Below are 19,004 nucleotides of genomic sequence, written 5' to 3' on the forward strand. Positions count from 1 at the left end.
TCGATCACTGTCCACCTCCAAGGCATCCTTTTTTTTTTTTTTAAAAAAAGGCTGAAACTCTCATATTGAAAGTTGCATGAATCATGTCATTTATCGATGCAGATTTTGAATTAAACGCTAACCTGACGCAAATGTTGGGAAATTATTTGTAGTGCATGACAAGTTTTCCCCACAGCTGAATCTGTCTTCTACTACTACTTCTTCTTTTAATGGAACATGTCCTATTGATGGCCTATTGATGTTTAGTGATTGGCCAGGTGGGTTGTCCCACCCACCTGTCAAAGTGGGCCCACTAGAGTTGGGGACGCGCGCACACACATACTGCCCAAGCAGGATTGAACTCCCCGAACATCGGCTGATGTAGAAGCATTCCGTTTTCCACCAGATTTGGTTGTGTCAGCCAGTTCCCATGGCCAGGACATTGGGGCAGGTGGGCACGATTTCAGGAAAACTTCCTTACGTGCCAAATTGTGGGGGGTGGGGAACAGTTCTGGAGGTCCACATTTGGTCTGTAGGCTGGAGGTGTCCCATCCCCGAATTACATTTTTGTTTCAGCTATTCTTACCACGGAATTGTCCCCCCCCCACTAGATTTCTTTCACCCATTGCATGCAATTATGTAGGAGCTACTGCTTTTCTTTTCTTTTTTGCCTAGAGGTGTTGTGTACCTAATGCAGCTGTTTAACTACAGCCATTTATGTGTCCCAAAGTAGTTCATGTGTGACTCTATTAAAGGGATCGTTGAAGCTGTCAACTGAGTGGCTGTGCTTCATCCCACACAGCCTATATCAGGCTTTCCCAAACTTGGGTCTCCAGCTGTTTTTGGACTACAATTCCCATCATCCCTGACCAACGGTCCTGCTAGCTAGGGGTGATGGGAGTTGTAGTCCAAAAACAGATGGAGACCCAAGTTTGGGAAACACTGGTGTATATTGTCAGTTTATTCTCTGTATATTGGGAATAATTATTCCAGGCTGTTTCTAAAGGTTATTACTGACATCGTAGGACGATTTCCACAGGTTCGTTTCATAAGCCTCTGGCTGTTTTCTCCAAAGCTTAGTACAGTGGTACCTCTGGTTAAGTACTTGATTTGTTCTGGAGGTCCGTTCTTAACCTGAAGCACCACTTTAGCTAATGGGGCCTCCTGCTGCTGCCGCGCCACCAGAGCATGATTTCTGTTCTCATCCCGAAGCAAAGTTCTTAACCTGAGGTACTATTTCTGGGTTAGCAGAATCTGTAACCTGAAGCGTCTGTAACCTGAAGCGTATGTAACCTGAGGTACCACTATACAGTGGAACCTCGGGTTGCGGATGTGATCCGTGCGGGAGGCACATTCGCAACCCGCAGTGCCGCGCCTGTGCATGCGCGGGTCTCGATTCAGTGCTTCTGCGCATGTGCAAAGCGCCGAAACCTGGAAGTAACCCCTTCTGGTACTTCCGGGTTCGCTGCGGTGCACAACCTGAAGCATCTGTAACCCGAGGTACCACCTCTAGAAATTCATTCTGATTGCGCAGATAAAATATAACTGATATAATTCTACAGGATGGGGTATAAGTGTGTGAAAACAGTCCAGATCCAACGATCCTCAGATGGTGGAGTTATCAGGCGCCATCATGGCACCCAAGTATCTTTATTTGGTTGCAAAAGGCGCTTGGCGCCTGGCTAATTTCGAGCATGTTGCAGTATATAGGGGACCTCAGCCTGGGTAGGCTTCAAACTGCAGCTACAAAAAGCAGACAGGGTCTCCAGGTGGTTTCTAAAGTAGAACTCTGTATATATATTGCTCTTAGCTTCATTTTGTGTGTGACTGCTGTACAAGCAGAGAATCTGCTGTTCAGGGCATCCACCCACTCTTGGGGAATCTTACTCGAATCCATACAGCAAGTAAGAACAGGGAAGAAAAAGAGGTTGAAAATAGCTGAGAGGTTTTAGAAGCCAGATTTTTAGGTTCAGTTGGAAATGGTTGGGAGGTAAATTCAGAACTCTATAAAGTGTATTGAGCCCTCTCCTATTGCCTCTGTTTCCAGGGCTGTGCATATTGCATTTACTTTTTTTGTTTAAATTTAAAATGTGGGACTGTGAAATAGCCATTGAAAGGCAGGGGATACACACACACATGTATCTGTCAACATTTTTTGCAAGAAGAAAAGCTGAAATTCCATTGTAGTCCTGTATACAATCAGAGAAAGTGTTGCTGCATTCATTGCATAGGGTTACAACTTTATAGTCACCTTTGTAAACTAGCCAGTTTTAAGCAAATTTCCCAGCCCCTGATAACAGGAAATGTCTCCTTGATGGTGTTGCCTCCCCGTCTCCTTCCCACTCAGTGTTGTTTCCCCCCTCTCCTTGTCATATTTGCATTTTGTGACCTTCTTAAAACCATCCCTGGACAGGCCGATTTTCCAGCTCCTGATAACCAGGAACCCGGCCCCTACCCCTGTTCTTGAGATGTCAGGAGGCATTGCATATGTTTTTAAACTTTTATTTTCACAATATTGAGGTCTAGAGACTTGATACACGCTTTCCATGTATACTAATTTCTGGGTTTGTGCAGTATATACTTGAGGACCACATACAACAGTAGTTTTCTCCCTGAGTGTCCTTTTTTTGTTTGTTTTTCTTTCCCCAAATCCTTCCTGGGAAAATATATTGAACTAACAATTACATTTTGAAATATTTTGCTTAATTTCAGTTCTTCACATAGCAGAATTTGTTTAGTTTGTGTTCAGAATTTGAAATGTGAAAGTCTGGGGCGTGGGGGGAGAGAAACCTTTCTTCCTCGTTTATTTATTTTTTTGCACTTTCCTTGCACAACGTGTATCTGCATCTCTTTATCCAGACAAACAGGCCTACACAAACATATTTTATTTTCTCGCATCAAATGTCTTAAGTTCTCAGGAATCTGGGATTTCCCCCAACCATGTGGACAAAATCTGTATGAATGCTACAATCACCAAAAAGTGCACGTCGAACAGGGTGTTGAAAATGTATGAAAACTAAGGCTGTGCACATACAATACATTCAAAGCACATGACACCCCCCCAAAGAACCCCGGAAACTGTAGAACACCCACAATTCTCAGCACCCACAACTAACTACAGTTCCCAGGATTATTTGGGAGAAGTTTTGTGCTTTTAATGTAATGGTGTTTATACGACCTAAGTCTCCAACAATTGCAAGGAGAGCCCAGTGCACAAGAGGGGGCAGTTTTTTGCATGTCTAATCCACCCGACCAGCACAACATCAGCATCTTTGTTAAAAAAGACACCCAGCTTTTGGGGAGATGTGAATAGCAGAAAAAACGGGAAATGGATGTCCCTTATTATCTTGAACAAGTCAAAGTAGCTCTAGCTGCAAAGGATTAGAAATGGCCACTTTCAGTAACGCCAGGGCTTACAGCGTTTGAACTGTGCTTTACATATTAACCTGTGCGCTCCGTTTAAAGTTTCGTTGAGGTTTTGTTTTATTAGGCTGCTGTCTTCAGGTGAGGACAAGCTGCTGAACTGGTTTTTGCTGCGGGTGCTGGGCTGCTTAGAGGGCGCGTCACTTAGCTGGCTTGCACCAGTATGGTTCTCCACCCCCACCCCACCCCCCCAAATCTCCTGCACTGCCCCTGAGCCTTGGGACATAATACATTGGCTCAATTATTACACAAAAGCTGCAGGCCTCACGGGGGAGGCTGCGGTGGGTAGGTGGATGGGAGAACAGTAGGTTAATGCATTCTGGTATTACTTTTAGATTACTGCAGTGACACTATAATCATAGGAACACAGAGTCGATCTAGATGGGTGTTTTCCTGACTTCTTCATTCCGTAGTCTGTGTTGCAGAGGACTCTGGGAAAATGTTCAGGGGTTCATATTGGGCCTCCCCACTGCTCCACATAAATTGAGTTAAAATTTATTCCAGATAACTTCCAACATTCCTCTGCAGCTCTGCTTTTACAGGTTTTGTGCTTTGCTGCAGGTATTGGTGGGGAGGGGGTGAGTGAGTCATCAGCAGGAAAGATAAAGGTGTTGTGTGACCTTCTTTGTGTGATAATCAGGTTTATCTTTTAGATAGCACCCAGTGGCAAAAGCCTTGGGGGGAAATGGTTATGTTGAGGAATGGGGGAAACTTGGCCAGAGACTGTTGAACCACTGACCATCGGCTTCATCATCCCTGACCATCAGACACACTGGCTGGAGCAGATGGGAGCTGTATTCATAATCTAGAGGGCCACAGGTTCTATGTACCCTTGGCATGTGGTCTTCAAGACAAATGACTTCTTAACTTTTTGTTATTCGGTAGTGGTAGGATATTAACGTAGTTTTTCTCTACGTGGGTTGATGCCTTTGGAACAACCTTCTGTGTTAAGGTAGGTGAAGACTCGCTTTATAATCCAGATCTTTGGGGAGGAGGGAGGTAATATTGGAGGTTTCCTGTGTTTGATTTGATGCTGTTGCCTTCTAAGTTTTTGTCTGTTTATTTGTTTTGCTTGTTAATTGTAACATTTGAATTTGAAGTTTATGGGTTTCCACCTTGGGGACACTTTGAGTGAAGGGTAGATTAGAAATATTGTAAGTAAATCATATATACATATTCTTGAGTATTGCAAGAGGCTTGTATAATCAGATGTGTGTTTGTTAGATTCCCAACTAAACAGTAGTTGCTATTACCAGTTGGACCTACTGCCTCTCTGTGTTATAGCAAAACCTTCCACTCTCTGCTAGTTTGTGGCTAATTTCCACCATGTCGGTGAGATCTTGCTACTAGTGCAGGAGCTGGTCCTCAGACCTGGGGGATTCCAGGTGCACAAAACCTTTGCTCATTTAATATTGATTTTTTTTTTTTAAAAAAAACCCACTAGTGACTCCCAGTTTCAATGCTTTCATTTAATGTTTAAGAAATCAATTAGCATTTCCGAACTTTACCTTCCCATCTGTAAAGTGGGAATAGAATTGTGGGTAGCTGTTTTATTGCCCATTCTGAGCATTGCGGATAGAAGAGTTAGTATGCAGAAAAACAAGATTTACTGCATAAAGAGCTTCAAGCTCCCTCTTCAGAATGCTTTCAGCTCCCGGCTTTTGGACGGTTTCCTTCCTTCTATTGTTCGGATATGGAGATTATTTTTCAGAGCTGGTAAAACAGGGAGAAAAACACCTGCCTGGATGAATGCAAGTCTCTGACATAAAGAAGAGGGAAGCATGGATTTTAATGAATGCAGATGGCTCCTTTCCCCCTCCTCCCCATGCTTTCTGATTGAATCCAGCTAGCTAATGGCCCTACGGTAGACTCTCATTATTACCTGTAAAGTATATTCTCCAAAAGGGAGGCGAGTGAAGTAGTTCTTAGGAGTGTCGTTAATGTATAGCCCTCATTTAGGCTTGCAGGATGGGGGAAGAGTCTTCAATTACCATGACATTCTCTGCAGCAGAGTAGTGCTGCATGATGATGTGTTACAGCACAGTGCCTCTATCACGAGCTGGCTTTGCTCTCTACCTGAATGATGGCTGGCGGTGAAGAATTCTGATTTCAGCGTCGGAGATGGGCCGAAGGTGCACAATTCAACGCTGGCATTTCTCTGTAGAGATTTGGCTTACGTCCCTCCTTGAGGGTTTGCTCAAGCAGAGGGCATGCCAGCAGTTGCAATGGGAAGCTGTGTTGCATGGTAATGTTTCGGAGACATTCTCGGACTGGAACGATGCTCTTCTGAGCACCCCTCCAGCAGCGTTATATCTTGGGGTGCTGTGTTTCCCATGGAGCTGTGGAAGAGCCATGTTGTGCAGATAAAATAAAGGGGAATTGTAGTTTTATGTGTGCATTGCAAGGTTGCCCAGTGACCTTCATATGGCTGATTCGAACCCTTGAGAGCTAGTGTGGTGTAGTGGTTAAGAGCGGTAGTCTCGTAATCTGGGGAACCGGGTTCGCGTCTCTGCTCCTCCACATGCAGCTGCTGGGTGACCTTGGGCTAGTTGCACTTCTTTGAAGTCTCTCAGCCCCACTCACCTCACAGTGTTTGTTGTGGGGGAGGAAGGGAAAGGAGAATGTTAGCCGCTTTGAGAATCCTTAAAGGGAGTGAAAGGCGGGATATCAAATCCAAACTCTTCTTCTTCTTCTTGTCCATCTCACCTCCTATTCTGGCAATCTAACCATTATACCACACTGACTGTGATTTACTGAATGCTTAGCTTTCCCCCAAGATTGAAATCCTAAACATACTTACCAGGATGTAAGTACCGTTGAATTTGGTGCATCAGAGGCTCAGGCAAGCTCTCTGCATCCCTTCTACATCTGTAAAATGGGTGCCAGATGTTGTCTGATGATTGCAAGTTAACGCTTGCAAAGTTTTTTTATTGTACTGAACTCCTATATAAATACTGTATGTGTGTGCGCATGCGTAAAAATGTCCCAAGTTAAAACATCTGCAGACCCAGTGAATAATGGTGTGACTTTGAGAATGAATGAAGAGACTTATCAGGCTAAATTTAGATAATAGGCTTGATCAGATCACAATCAGTTGTGACCTCCCCTGTGTCCCTTTGCAATAGAGTTTACAGTAGCAGCTCCTTTAGCTGACTGGAGCCTTTCAGAGCGCAAAGCTTCCTTTTGCAACGTGCTATTTTGAGTGCAAGCATTTTGTGTGTTAAGCCTCTGTCCTCTCCTCTTCCCTGTCGTTGCCACCAGCAGCCTTGCTTCATGCCCGTAGCTGTGTCTCTATGTATTTGCTTTCCAAGGGGTTTCCTTGCAGTTCAGGAAAACAGCGGTCTCTCCTTCTGTCCAGTCTGCACCCCTCCCTAGCCTTCCTCTGGTGTAAAGTGGAAAACAGGTCGGATTATCTGTGGGTCAGCTTTGAAACCCTCTTTTGCTGTACAAAGCCGCTGTGTGTGCTTAGTGTGGTTCTGTGATCAAAATGTCAAGCCTTGGAACAGTTCCTGTTTTCAGGTAAAACACTGTTCCTGTTTTTTTAAAAATTATTTGTGGGGTGAAGGAAGAACGCAGAGTTCAGTGGGATTAATTCCAGAGTAGGTGGTTTAAGATTATGCCTATGTTTACTCACTGTGGGAAGGAAGAGGTGCGGCAAAACCTCCTCTTTTACCGAAGACTGCGGTTCTATGCACACTTCCCTCTGAGCAAGCATTTATATGATCAGGCTGCATAATATTTTAAACAGAATGGCTATGGACGGCTTACAAGGAAAGAAAGGGAAGGAGCCAGCCGGAAATAAAGAGAAAGGAAGAAACCTCAGACATACACCAACACGAAGTGTTTCTCAATTCCTAAAACTGCTTATTGGGACAGTTGACTATAAGACTTTGGTTGCGAGAACCGGGATGCCACAAGTATAAAAATGTCCCTGTTTTCATCTTGCAGGATGTATGCCTTGAAGCTCCCACAATCTTCCCTAGCTTGCTTCTAAGTCTTTGGAGTAGAATGGGATTCACTTCTGCTTTCTAGGCATGGGTCCAATCGGTTTCCCCCTTGCTCCACTCCTTTTCCCATGGAAAACCCACTCTCTAGTGCTAAATCGGAGCAAACATGAATTGCCGTTTCCTCCGATAGAGCGCCAAAGAGCAGTTTTCTGTAGGGGAAAGCAACTGGATGAGGAGAAGCGTGGACAAATCCTTGAATATAAATTGTAGTCCAATCCCACGCAGTTGTTGGAGCTCTCTATTAGTGCATGTCTTAATTGGAGAAGGAATCTCATTAGTGTATCTGTATTAATGAATTTGACTTCCAACCTTTGCGTATGTATCTGAGAGTACAGGGAAGCTTCAGTTCAATCAATCAGTTCAAGCAATCGGAGCCAATAATTTACAACAATTCCAACCATATTCCCAAAATTGAGCCAAATGGATCAGGATTCTGAGTTGGCACGTAGCATCTTTCTGTATTCCTATTATGGTTGCTCGATCCTCTTTGTTCCCAGTTCTAAAGACTTTCCACAGGCTCACCTCTAAGGGAGTGTTGAAAGCATTAATCATGGTAAGAAAGAGCATTAGCTAAAGTCCTTTCTCTTCCTCTTAGCACCCATATACACAGTTCAGCTCCAGGTGATAATGCAAGAGGCTTATTACTAAGAGATTACAGTGGAAGGATTGCTGAGCACTTTGGCCATGAAAAGGTGTTATGGGAGTTGATAAAGGAGAATAGAATTTCATGATACTAAGTCATCTTTTTAGCTCTTGTTGATAATGGTGTCCCCATCATTCAGTGCGGTTAGGGAACAAGAGAGGAGAAATCCTGGACTGATTTATTTGTGACAGGATCTGCTTCAAGACCAGCAGGGCATACATTTACATGATCAAACCTATCCATCCTTAAGGAAATCAGCCCTGAGTGCTCACTGGAAGCACAGATCCTGACGCTGAGGCTCCAATACTTTGGCCACCTCATGAGAAGAGAAGACTCCCTGGAAAAGACCCTGATGTTGGGAAAGATGGAGGGCAGAAGGAGAAGGGGACGACAGAGGACGAGATGGTTGGATAGTGTTCTCGAAGCTACCAGCATGAGTTTGACCAAACTGCGGGAGGCAGCGGAAGACAGGAGTGCCTGGCGTGCTCTGCTCCATGGGGTCACGAAGAGTCGGACACGACTAAACGACTAAACAACAACCGATTACGTTGGTGCAGATGGGGCTCATCGACCTGGGAGGGTAGCCCATCCAGGAGAAGGAAACTCAGGTCCCAGACTTCCACTGCCTTGTGGGATATCTTCACAAGAAGAAATGACTAAGGAGCAAACCTTACACAAATCCTAAGACAATTGGATGGCATCTTGTACGCCTCCTCCTGGCAACTCTTGCAACCAATCTGATGGCAAACGTATTGCTCTGCTTTCCCTTGGACCACATCAGGGAGACTGAGAGAGGATGGGTCTTGTTGCCCCTCTAGGCCCTCAATACACACTGCCCATTCTTGCGCCCCAGGGAAGTCACTTCAGTGCTGCTAATGCACACCATTGTCTCTTGAGACAGATGGATGCCAGCAACAAGCTATGTCATTCATAACCCATCTTCCTTCCATTGTGTTACTCAAGACAGGGTTTCCTAATGGTCTCCCATCTGATAGACATTGACCAGACCAAGCTCTGCTGAATTTCAGCAAGTTTAACTACAGTACCCTGTTGCCTTCAGGCCATGCCCAAAGGTATTGGCTAGTTTGTTTGGAGCTAATATTTGACTTGCTGCTATAGTACTTGCAGCTTGATCTCGCTGCATGTTTACTTGGAAGCAAGTCATGTCAAATTTAATGAGGCTTAACTTCATAGACGGTGTCCTCAGGATTGCAGGTAATTCTGCTAATAATAGGATTGCAGGCTTAATTCAGAGTGTTTTGAAGAGACATTTGGCAAGTGCAGCTTGAGCTTTGGAGTCCTCACAACTAATAAGGTATTTGAAAGTGTATGTATGTGTGTGTAAGGGGAAAAACCCAGTGCAGATGAGGATAGCGTCCTTAGGCGGAGCCAACCTTGCAATATGCTGAGGAGCGCAGGCAGTAGATTGTGAAAGTCTTCAAAAGCTAAACACACAGGTTCTGTTGAGGGTGTGTTTATGTGCAATCTTGCAATGAAGCACCCTGTTTTGCAAAGGTTAGTGCACCTGAAAAACTGTAAGTACTCACGGTGTAGCATGTAGGCAGGTCTTCATAGCGTGATCTGCCCTCCCTGTTTGAGCTCTGAGCTCTGTGCTCAGAATCTTAGGTCAACCTTTCAGTTGACTGTAAGAGAAAGGGGAAGGCTGTGAGATAGCCTGCTGACATGTTTCCTTGCATGGTTGCCTTGCAGTGTAGGCCAGTTGTGTTGCATACTATCCAGTATTGCTACTGTGACACCCCCCCTTTGTACCTATAGCTCTCACACAGAGGGTATTTTGGGGCTCTTGGGAAAACACTTTAATGGGGACTCGGAGATGGCCACCAGATTCCTTGACCTGCCCCGGGGTTAAAGAAACTTACTTTTCTCCTAGCACCTAGACCGCTGTCTCTCCCAGAGATCACAGCAGCCTGCTTTTCCCTGCCAATCCCAGTCCTGTATGTCTGTGGCGGTTTAGGCCTATTTGATTGTTTGTTTGTTTTACACTAACCCTATGAGTTGGCAGCAATGCACGCAAGACCCAGCTGTCAAACTATATGATGTTTATTAGGAATGAGGAAGACGAAGGCAGAGAACAAAGGGATGAAGGAGATAGGGAGCTTCAGATGGAGATCTAAGCTTTTGGTCCAGCAGATATCTCTGCCAGATCAAATAAATATATTTGCACACCATCGTTCACAAGCACTTTAAGATTTGTGCTGGAATGTATACATACTTTAGACTTGCTAAGCTTTCTATGAGGAGGCTCTGCAAGTTGATCTGTGAAGTTCTGCTAATGAAATAGTTAGCCAATCTAAGATGCTGCTGGATATGTTAGACTGAGCTTTTTGCTGTCTTTTTTCAGACATGAGCACCAATAGGTCACGGAGTGCATTAAGTCCAGCTTCCTTTCCCGTTCAGGCAAACAAAACATTAATGTTTAACTTGACAGGCGACAGCACAGTCCATTCTTGGGACTGTGAATATTTCTGAGCTCTGCCGTCGCTCTTGGTTTCCAACATAACAGCCAAAGAGAAACGCTCAGTTGTGATGTAAAAGGTCTGTAAATAAGCCGTATATAAAATCATTGAATCGTACGACATACAGAGGGGTCATGTAATCCAACCTTAGTCCCAGGGGAACATCCTGTAAACCACAGCCTAGGCCTTCACCACATAGTAACTATTTCTACAGATATAACACCCAGAATCCAGATTTTGTTTTGTACCTGACAATTTTTTCATCTGTGTCTTTCAGCCAAAATGAGTTGAGAATGAAGCCTTCATGTTCAGAGGCAAATGCAACCCTGGGGGACATATGTTGTGAGCCACAAGTAGCTTCCCAGATGATCATAGAATTGTAGAGCTGGAAGGGACCACAAGGGTCATCTAGTCCAACCCTCTGCAACGCAGGACTCTCGTGCCCAATATGGGGCTCTAACCCATGACCCTGACATTGAGTCTCATGCTCTACCAACTGAGCTATTCCAGACTCCCATAATCCTTGACCATTGGCTGTACTGGCTGGGGCAGATGGGAGCTGTAGTCCCATCAACATCTGAAGGCACCATGTTGGCTATCCCTATTGTGTATGAACAATGGTAGGTGGCAATCGCAATTGCTTAGCGATGGAGAGCACACTGGGCTGTGTTAACCTTTGGTTATATTCAGCATTATTTGGGATGGAGGAGGCTGTGGACCTGCTGATGTTGCTGGACTTCATCTCCCAGCTCTAGCTATCATGGCCAGTGGTCAAGGAGTTGAAGTCCAAAAACATCTGGAAGGCAACAAGCTCACCACCCCTGAGCATGACAGCTCAGGGTTGTACCACAAGCAGGTACAAATAAAATGTATCTTGAAAAGAGATTTTAAAGTTAAGACATTTGTATGGGAAATCAAATAAGCAACAATAACATAGCATTGTGTTTTGAAGTTAATAGTTTTAGCTTTTTATTGGGGTCGGCTGTCAGGATACTGGACTTCTCCAGTGATGCTCAGAGAGCTTCAAAAGAGCCATTAGAACTGCAGCAAATAATTTGACCACTGAATCAAGGTGTTGGGTATCCTGTAAACTGGAATAAATTGGAAGCAGTGACACAGCATTGTTTAGTTGAATGAGGCTCATTCAGACATTTCGCTTTTAAAATTACAAGAGGGAAGCAGGCAGACAACAGAGCTGATGTGAACATGGAGGATTCAGGTTTAGGGAGCTGCCAAGGTAAATATTTAGGGATATGAGTAAAATGCAGTTTCTCAAGTTACCTTAGGGGTAGGGATGAATATAATAAAATGGAAAGTTTCCAGCATTGGTGAATTTGATAAATTTACCAGGATATTTAAGATAAGCCATTTATATTTATTTAAGAATATAGATAAAATTATATATAGCTTCCTTTGGGAAACGTGTGTGTGTGTAAATTATCTTAGTTAAACTTCACCTACCTATGAATTCAGGGATTGAGGGGAAAGGATTAAGTTTCCCAATATGATCTGTTACTCAGCTTGCATTAGTGGGGATACATTGGCTAATGCAGATCAAATAGTCCAACCACGGTTTGGCTGTCATGAACAGACTTCAGTCTTGATTGCTCCCTCTCTTCCTTACTTATTCCATCCTTCCTCCTCTCGGTTAGAGCAAACCAAAGGCTTGCCACAGTGTACAAATTGGACAAGTATGGTTTGCACAAACCTTTGCTTGCATCCTACTCAGAATTGGAGACCATGATTTGAATGGGATTTAGGATTCTGATCTGGAGGCAAATTATGGTATCTACAAACTCTGAGAAAAAGAAGAAAACCAGGGTGTGTGTAATGGGAGGATTGTGTGAGCCTGAAGGATGGATAAACCATAGTTCACCTGTTTGAGTCTGAAACCCGGGCAGAGAGAATTAGAAGTTCAACTGCTGCACCCTGCCTGAGACAGACAGAGAGATTATGAACATAATCTAGACCAGGGGTCGGCAACCCGCGGCTCCGGAGCGGCATGTGGCTCTTTTACACCTTTGCCGCGGCTCCGGGGTGGATACTAGCGAGGGGAGGAGGCGCATTGTGCGCCCCGACACTCCCCACTGTGGCGGGCACTGTACTGGCTGTGACGTCGCATGGGGGCGATGCGTGCGTTAGTCACGCACCGTCCCGACGTCACCTTCCCGCCCGCTGCGGCTCCCAGTTTTTTTTTCTTCAGAAACGGGTCCAAGTGGCTCTTTTTGTCTTAAAGGTTGCAGACCCCTGATCTAGAGGGTGTTTCTCTGGCCCTGGAAATCTATCATTCTGTCATAGTAGTGGTGGGCAGGTACAGCCTTCCACTTTGCTGTGGGTCAGGGTTAATTGCTACTACTTGTAGATGAATGCATGGCTGAACCAGTTTACATAACATATATATTTGTTTGTTTTGGTATGACAAAGAAGTACAGTAATGATGCACGCTCTGGATGATGTGCAGGCTTAATTATTTTGTAGCTGGCAGGACTTAAGAGATCCTTTCTCTGGTTATTTGATAAAGTGCACAGCTGCTTGGGAATAATTGTGCCTCTTTTGATTTCATGTAAGCAGTTGTAATTTTAATGTGTGCGATCCAGAAGTTTTGTTTTGTGTGTTTGCTTTTTTATTTTATTTTAAAGGAAATTATTGCTTTTAAATGAAATGGCTCAAACCAAGAAGATAGTAGCCAGAATATAAAACACTCATGACTTTGAATTTTAATTGTAGGTTTTCTATTTTACAATGTGCTTTCTTCATACAGAAAATGAATTAATAAGAAAAAGTGTGAGAAGTACTTGGGCTATATAACAGCAGTTTGTTAAAATAAAATTTAAAAAACCCAGAATTGGAAACCCAGTTCAAATTGTGGGTTTTAATTCTGAATTCCAGGTAAACTATGGTTTGCAGCAACCATAGCTTGCCCAGTTCAAACAGAATGATGAACTCTCACTGATCATAAACCAGGAAGTAAGTGGGGGAATTGGAGCAGGGCTGGAGAATCTGTGGCCCTCCAGATGTTGAACTATAACCCCCGTCATTCTTAGACCATTGGCTACACTGGCTGGGGCGTATGGGAGTCTGAATCCAGCGACCTGTGGAAGGCCACAAGGAGGTTGGGCGGAAGCCCAGGGCAAAGTCTTCTTCCCCTGGGGGTTCCCCAACTGGTACCTCCCACCACTGCTCTGCATCCAGCCAGTCCATGACATGGGCTTATAAATAGACATCTGTGTACTCATCTGTGGTTGCTTAAGAATCTGCTTCCGGAGAGCAGAGGGGAAAACTGGATAAAATTGTGGTCTCCCCATTTGCTCATCCCTTTAGGGACCACAAATGACTAAGGTGACTACATATGGGCAAGTGGGCTAGAACCACTCTTTTGTGGGCTAATAACTTCTCTGGAACAGCAGTGACTGGCATATAAGCTCTTAATCAGCCAAGAAGGGCTTTGGGCAATGATTGAGAAGTCCTCCGTGCGCCTTCCGTCAAAGGTCTGCCTAGTGGGAGCTCTCTGCTTGTGGTTAATCATGTTGTGCTCCAAGTAATGCAGCTTATGTTTCTGGTGTTATTTATTTCAACCTGGATAACAGCAGGGCCTCAACAGAGGCTTATCTGTGACGTAGACTCTCTCTCCTCGTGTCACTGAGTTTACAACGACTTCTGAAGAATTGGCGCAGCGGCTTCCTGTGTTCCTCATTTTTGAGACAGAATGTTTATTTCATAAGATTTCCAGAGCGGTGGGTAGTCCTGTTGTTATGTCTGTTGCCTCAAAGTAACAAAGGGTCTTGTGGCACCTTAAAGGCATTAACAACTAGGGACTGTAGCCCACAAAATTTTAAAAGCTGCTATGGTGTCACAAGATCCTTTGTTGTTATTTCATATGGCACCAACTTCTGTAAGAGGATGGTGTTCAGAAGAGTTCTCATTCGAGCCTCTTCTATCCACATTTTTATGTACACACCTGAGAAACCACTTGAGTCAGGGCAAGATTCCCGACGCACGCCTTGCTGATCTGTGAACGTAAAGAAGGGCAGTGAAATGGATACTTGCTCTAAAACGGTCTGCGGACCACAGTTAACATTTTTTTATGTCTGGGTCACGTCGTAGACTGAGATACTTTAGAATCTGCTTGAATGTGAAGTCGTGTGAGAGGATATCTTGGGCTGGAACATTTCTGGAGCCAATTGCATGTGGACCAGAACAATCTCATGGGCATGAGAGTCTTGGGGGAAGACCCTAAGAGCATTTCGGCAGCACTGTCTCCACTCTTTCTCTGCCTGCCTTTCCTGTTTGGGAGCAGGAGGTTTGGGGTTTGGGCATGCAGCTGCTGGCATGATTTCCACTCTGGCTTCCCAGCTCCAAAGCTGAGAGGAAAGCTGGCTGAAAAGACAACGTCTCATGCTCGCTGGAAGGCAACGTTGCACTTTCACCCTGACTTCCCCCTTCCTTCCTTCCCCTGGGACTACCTGGAGGCAGTACAGTGGTACCTTGGGTTACAGACGCTTCAGGTTACAGACTCCGCTAACCTAGAAATAGTATATCGGGTTAAGAACTTTGCTTCAGGATGAGAACAGAAATTGTGGTGGTGTGGCGACAGCAGGAGGCCCCATTAGCTAAAGTGGTACCTCAGGTTAAGAACAGTTTCAGGTTAAGAACAGACCTCCAGAATGAATCAAATTCTTAACCAGAGGTACCACTGTATTAATACCACTGCACTATATTGTTTTAACTCTAAATACAATATCGAAAATCTCGAGGTCTCGTTACTAAGCCTGCTTCAAAGCTATATATCTGTTTTTCCTGGTTTTTTTGAACCTGAGTGAAAAAGTGGAACTGCAGGATGCGTGCTGCTGGAATCATTGAGAAATTCTGTGACGATAAACTGTGTTCAGTAATGGGCATAAGGCTGGAAAGGATATCCTTATTTCCAGTAACAATGAAGTTTGTGCGGTTCCAGTGACTCACAAAATGAGTCTTTAAGAATGTGTGATGTTATCCTGAACTTGCTCTATTTTCCCCGTGTTTCTGTTCAACAGCAGCAATAGAATCTAATCAGGCTGGTGATAAAGATATTGTACACTGGCCACTATTTTTGCCTCCCCTCTTTCCCCCCCACAGAAATGAAAATAGCACAGCCAAGGTTGTTTTGCAAACCACGAAGTCTGCTGCTTCTGTTGCAAAACAGCAGCAAGGCAGAGCCCAATATGTGCAAGAAACTGAAAAATGATGTACACCCCCCCCCCGGGAATTCTCAGGACGTTTCAAACATCTGTAAAGCATCTGTATTCTTCTTCAATGGAAGATGGCAATACATATGAAATATATTTAAGCCAATCCATAAATACGCAGGTGAGATAAAGAAAGCTGTGGGGCTTACATATCCTTTCCTTATGTGAGTGTTTCCGCTCTTCACCTGCATTATAGGCTGGAACACCAGATTTTCAATGCACCTGCGCACCTGGTTTTGGAGACTGTCTTACAATCTCCAAAGCTGATCTAAATAGCAAAAGAAAGGCTAGCTTTGGTATAATAAGGTGTGCCATGTGGCTTGAGGAATTCTGTATGTTATCAAGGCAAGGCCTAATGACGATAACTGGGGTGCAAAATGTATCCTAAATTGCACGTTAGATAAGCATAGCGGGCTCCATTTGGCCACGGTCCTTATCCCTCTTGCTGTCTGTTGCCTTCTCCTTTTCTCTTGGCCACTTTCCTGCCCCTTTATGGCCCTTCCATGGAAGAGCCACCATGTTGAGACATCTTAAAAGGGAGAGAACATGGTACAGTGGATGCTCGGGTTGCAAATGTGATCCGTGCGGGAGTAACCTGTTCCGGTACTTCTGGGTTCGGCGCGGTGCACAACCCAAAAACGTGCAACCTGAAGCGTCTGAAACCCGAGGTATGACTGTACATGGTGCTGGAAGCTGCAGGATGTGGAAGCATAAGTGTTAATAGTTTGCCCAAGGTGAATGGCAAATTTCATGAGTCCCCCTAAGTCAAATGTAAAATCAAAACAGGCCACCATTTCAGCCATAATCATTTTCCATTGTATGGCCATGCTTGCATTGGAATGGCTTGTGCATCTGAATTTTTCCTGACCCTTCCTGCAGGGATAGGGAACCAGCTTTTATTGGACTGCAGCTCCCACCATCTGCTCTTTTGACCTGGGAGCAGATCGGTGTTGGGATACCAACAACGCATAGAGGACCACAGCTTTCCCATCCTTACTCTAATGCATGGGGGCAGAAGTAGCCTTCAAAACCTCTGTTATCTAGGCCCCAGGACTCTCCCTAAGCCAGACCCCCCGCCACAAAAAAAACCTCTGCCTCTGATTTGCACCTTCCTTGAATGCTTTTGACTGACTGGAATGGGTCTTTTTATCTCTGATAATGTCACTTGCTTCCTTGGATGGGAGAAGCAGCGTATGAGTATAGAGGCTATTTTACTATGCAAAGATCAGATATGCATCCATTGCTTTACCTCCTTTTGGCCTTGCCCCAGCACTGGCTCGTGGCCCCCAAAAGGCTGCGCAGAAGGGAATCCGGCCCTTGGTCTGAAAACGGTTCTAAAGTCTGTTGGTGTCAGCAGTCAACACAGCACAGACTTGTACAAAAGCAACGTAGCTACAGAAATGTTATTTTCATATCTCGTTGAGTGCCAACTTTCCTTTGTTCTTGCGTTTGGATTTCTCTGTATGCAATTAGGGGGTGGTGGTGGATGTTCGCAGAGCATGACCCAAACTGAGTGCAGGCCAGAACTACGCAGAAGGAACTGAGCAGAAAATGAGGGAACGGAACTATATTGTGATTAAAATGTTGGACTGTGTTTTGATGCAAGAGTAGTCTTGTAATTTCTGAAATGCTACCCACTCAGGAAACTGGATTTGTATAAACAACGGTGGAGCCCAGAGGCCTTTCGGACAGGAAGCAAATGTTGATGTTCAGTATATTTATAGTTGCTTAAAAAGCTAGAAAGCAGTTGCAGCCAGAGGTAGGCTAACTAGATTGATCAGAACATGTCCGATCTGTTGCAGAAGAGATGCAGAGAGAGATAAAATGAATCATGTACACTTGGGAAGATTTATCTCACTCTTGCTTCATTTTTTCCTCTTAAAGGGGGACATTACCTTCTAGCAGGAAGGCTATATTTCTCTTCCCCAGTGTTCAAATTTCTCTGGGCACCAGGCACATTTTGCTACTGGCATGGGGCCAGTTGTGACTACGGGGAGATTTCTGGGTGACAACTGCAGTTTAAAATCCTCTGCCTTAGGTAAAGGGTAAAGGGACCCCTGACCATTAGGTCCAGTTCTGGCCGACTCTGGGGTTGTGGCGCTCATCTCGCTTTACTGGCCGAGGGAGCTGGCGTACAGCTTCCGGGTCATGTGGCCAGCATGACTAAGCCGCTTCTGGCGAACCAGAGCAGCACACGGAAACGCCGTTTACCTTCCCTCCGGAGTGGTACCTATTTATCTACTAGCACTTTGACGTGCTTTCGAACTGCTAGGTTGGCAGGAGCAGGGACTGAGCAACGGGAGCTCACCCTGTTGCGGGGATTCGAACCGCCGACCTTCTGATCAGCCAGTCCTAGGCTCTGTGGTTTAGACCACAGCACCACCCGAGTTAATTCCATTTTCATTTCCACTGTGTGTGTCTATCCTGCTTGCTTACTGGGACAAGTGAATTGTTGTAAGAACAAGCCACACTAAAGCAATATAGCTGAGATGATAGAGGGACCCCAAGTGTCAGCTAGTCCAACCCCCTGGCATATAGACATTCCGTTGTGGTGACTGTAACCTCGGTTTACGGTGTTATTTGGTGTCTAGCTTTTATATCTGAGCTTCTAACACAGCTCCTACTCTGTTTGATAGTAATACGTTGAACTATTAACACCAATAGGGACGTGGGTGGCGCTGTGGTCTAAACCACTGAGCCTCTTGGGCTTGCCAATCGGAAAGTTGGTGGTTCGGATCCACTCAACGGTGGTGAGCTCCCGTTGCTCTGTTGGGTATGTTTATATTACCACTTATGCCACATCCAGTTTTCTAATCAGATTGAAGCTCGGCTGAAGGTGGAAAAATACCGTATTTTTCCATGTATAAGATGCCCTGTATTTGGGGCGGGGGGGGGGGGACTCTGAATTAAGAAAACACGCCTCAGCACTACCCATGTATAAGACAAACCCCAATTTTAAACCTATTTTTGGGGTAACCCCCCCCCTAGTCTTATATATGGAAAAATATGGTACATCAAACAGCTGCATTTGTCCAGAAACTGCAGGATCAATATGTATTGTGGCAAACATAATGTGAAAACAGCGTAATAAATTAGCTGTGGGAGCGCACTGGATATAGAGCGGTAATGAGAGCGATGTTGGACTGTGGCAAGACGATGGCCACCTGTCATGGGTGCTTTAGCTGAGATTCCTGCCTTGCAGGGGGTTTGGACTAGGTGACCCTCAGGGTCCCTTCCCTGGTTGGAAGGG

The 19,004-nt window shown here is 44.9% G+C and overlaps 2 protein-coding genes across 23 annotated transcripts in view; one reads left to right on the forward strand and one right to left on the reverse strand.

Moving 5' to 3' along the window:
- The window catches only part of AFF1 (ALF transcription elongation factor 1), a 146,834-nt gene that overhangs the window by 26,011 nt on the left and 101,819 nt on the right, over positions 1 to 19,004 (forward strand). For 7 of the 22 annotated variants that reach the window (XM_083458588.1, XM_083458597.1, XM_083458581.1 and 4 more), the window contains exon 1: positions 4,311 to 4,354. The exons of the other annotated variants lie outside the window; for them this stretch is intronic. In XM_083458588.1, the coding sequence (XP_083314714.1) occupies positions 4,326 to 4,354 (29 nt within the window). In that variant the 5' untranslated portion in view covers positions 4,311 to 4,325. Of the gene's footprint in view, positions 1 to 4,310; positions 4,355 to 19,004 lie in introns of those variants that run through there. 22 annotated transcript variants of the gene reach the window in all.
- Positions 16,369 to 19,004, reverse strand: part of LOC310685915 (17-beta-hydroxysteroid dehydrogenase 13-like) — a 162,010-nt gene continuing 159,374 nt past the window's right edge. Inside the window, exon 8 of the transcript XR_014515601.1 lies at positions 16,369 to 17,984. The gene's annotated coding sequence lies outside the window, so the exon portion shown is untranslated. The remainder of the gene's footprint in view (positions 17,985 to 19,004) is intronic.

This window comes from Podarcis liolepis, assembly GCF_965112155.1.
Source record: "Podarcis liolepis genome assembly, chromosome: 9".
In the NCBI taxonomy this organism is placed as follows: domain Eukaryota; kingdom Metazoa; phylum Chordata; class Lepidosauria; order Squamata; family Lacertidae; genus Podarcis; species Podarcis liolepis.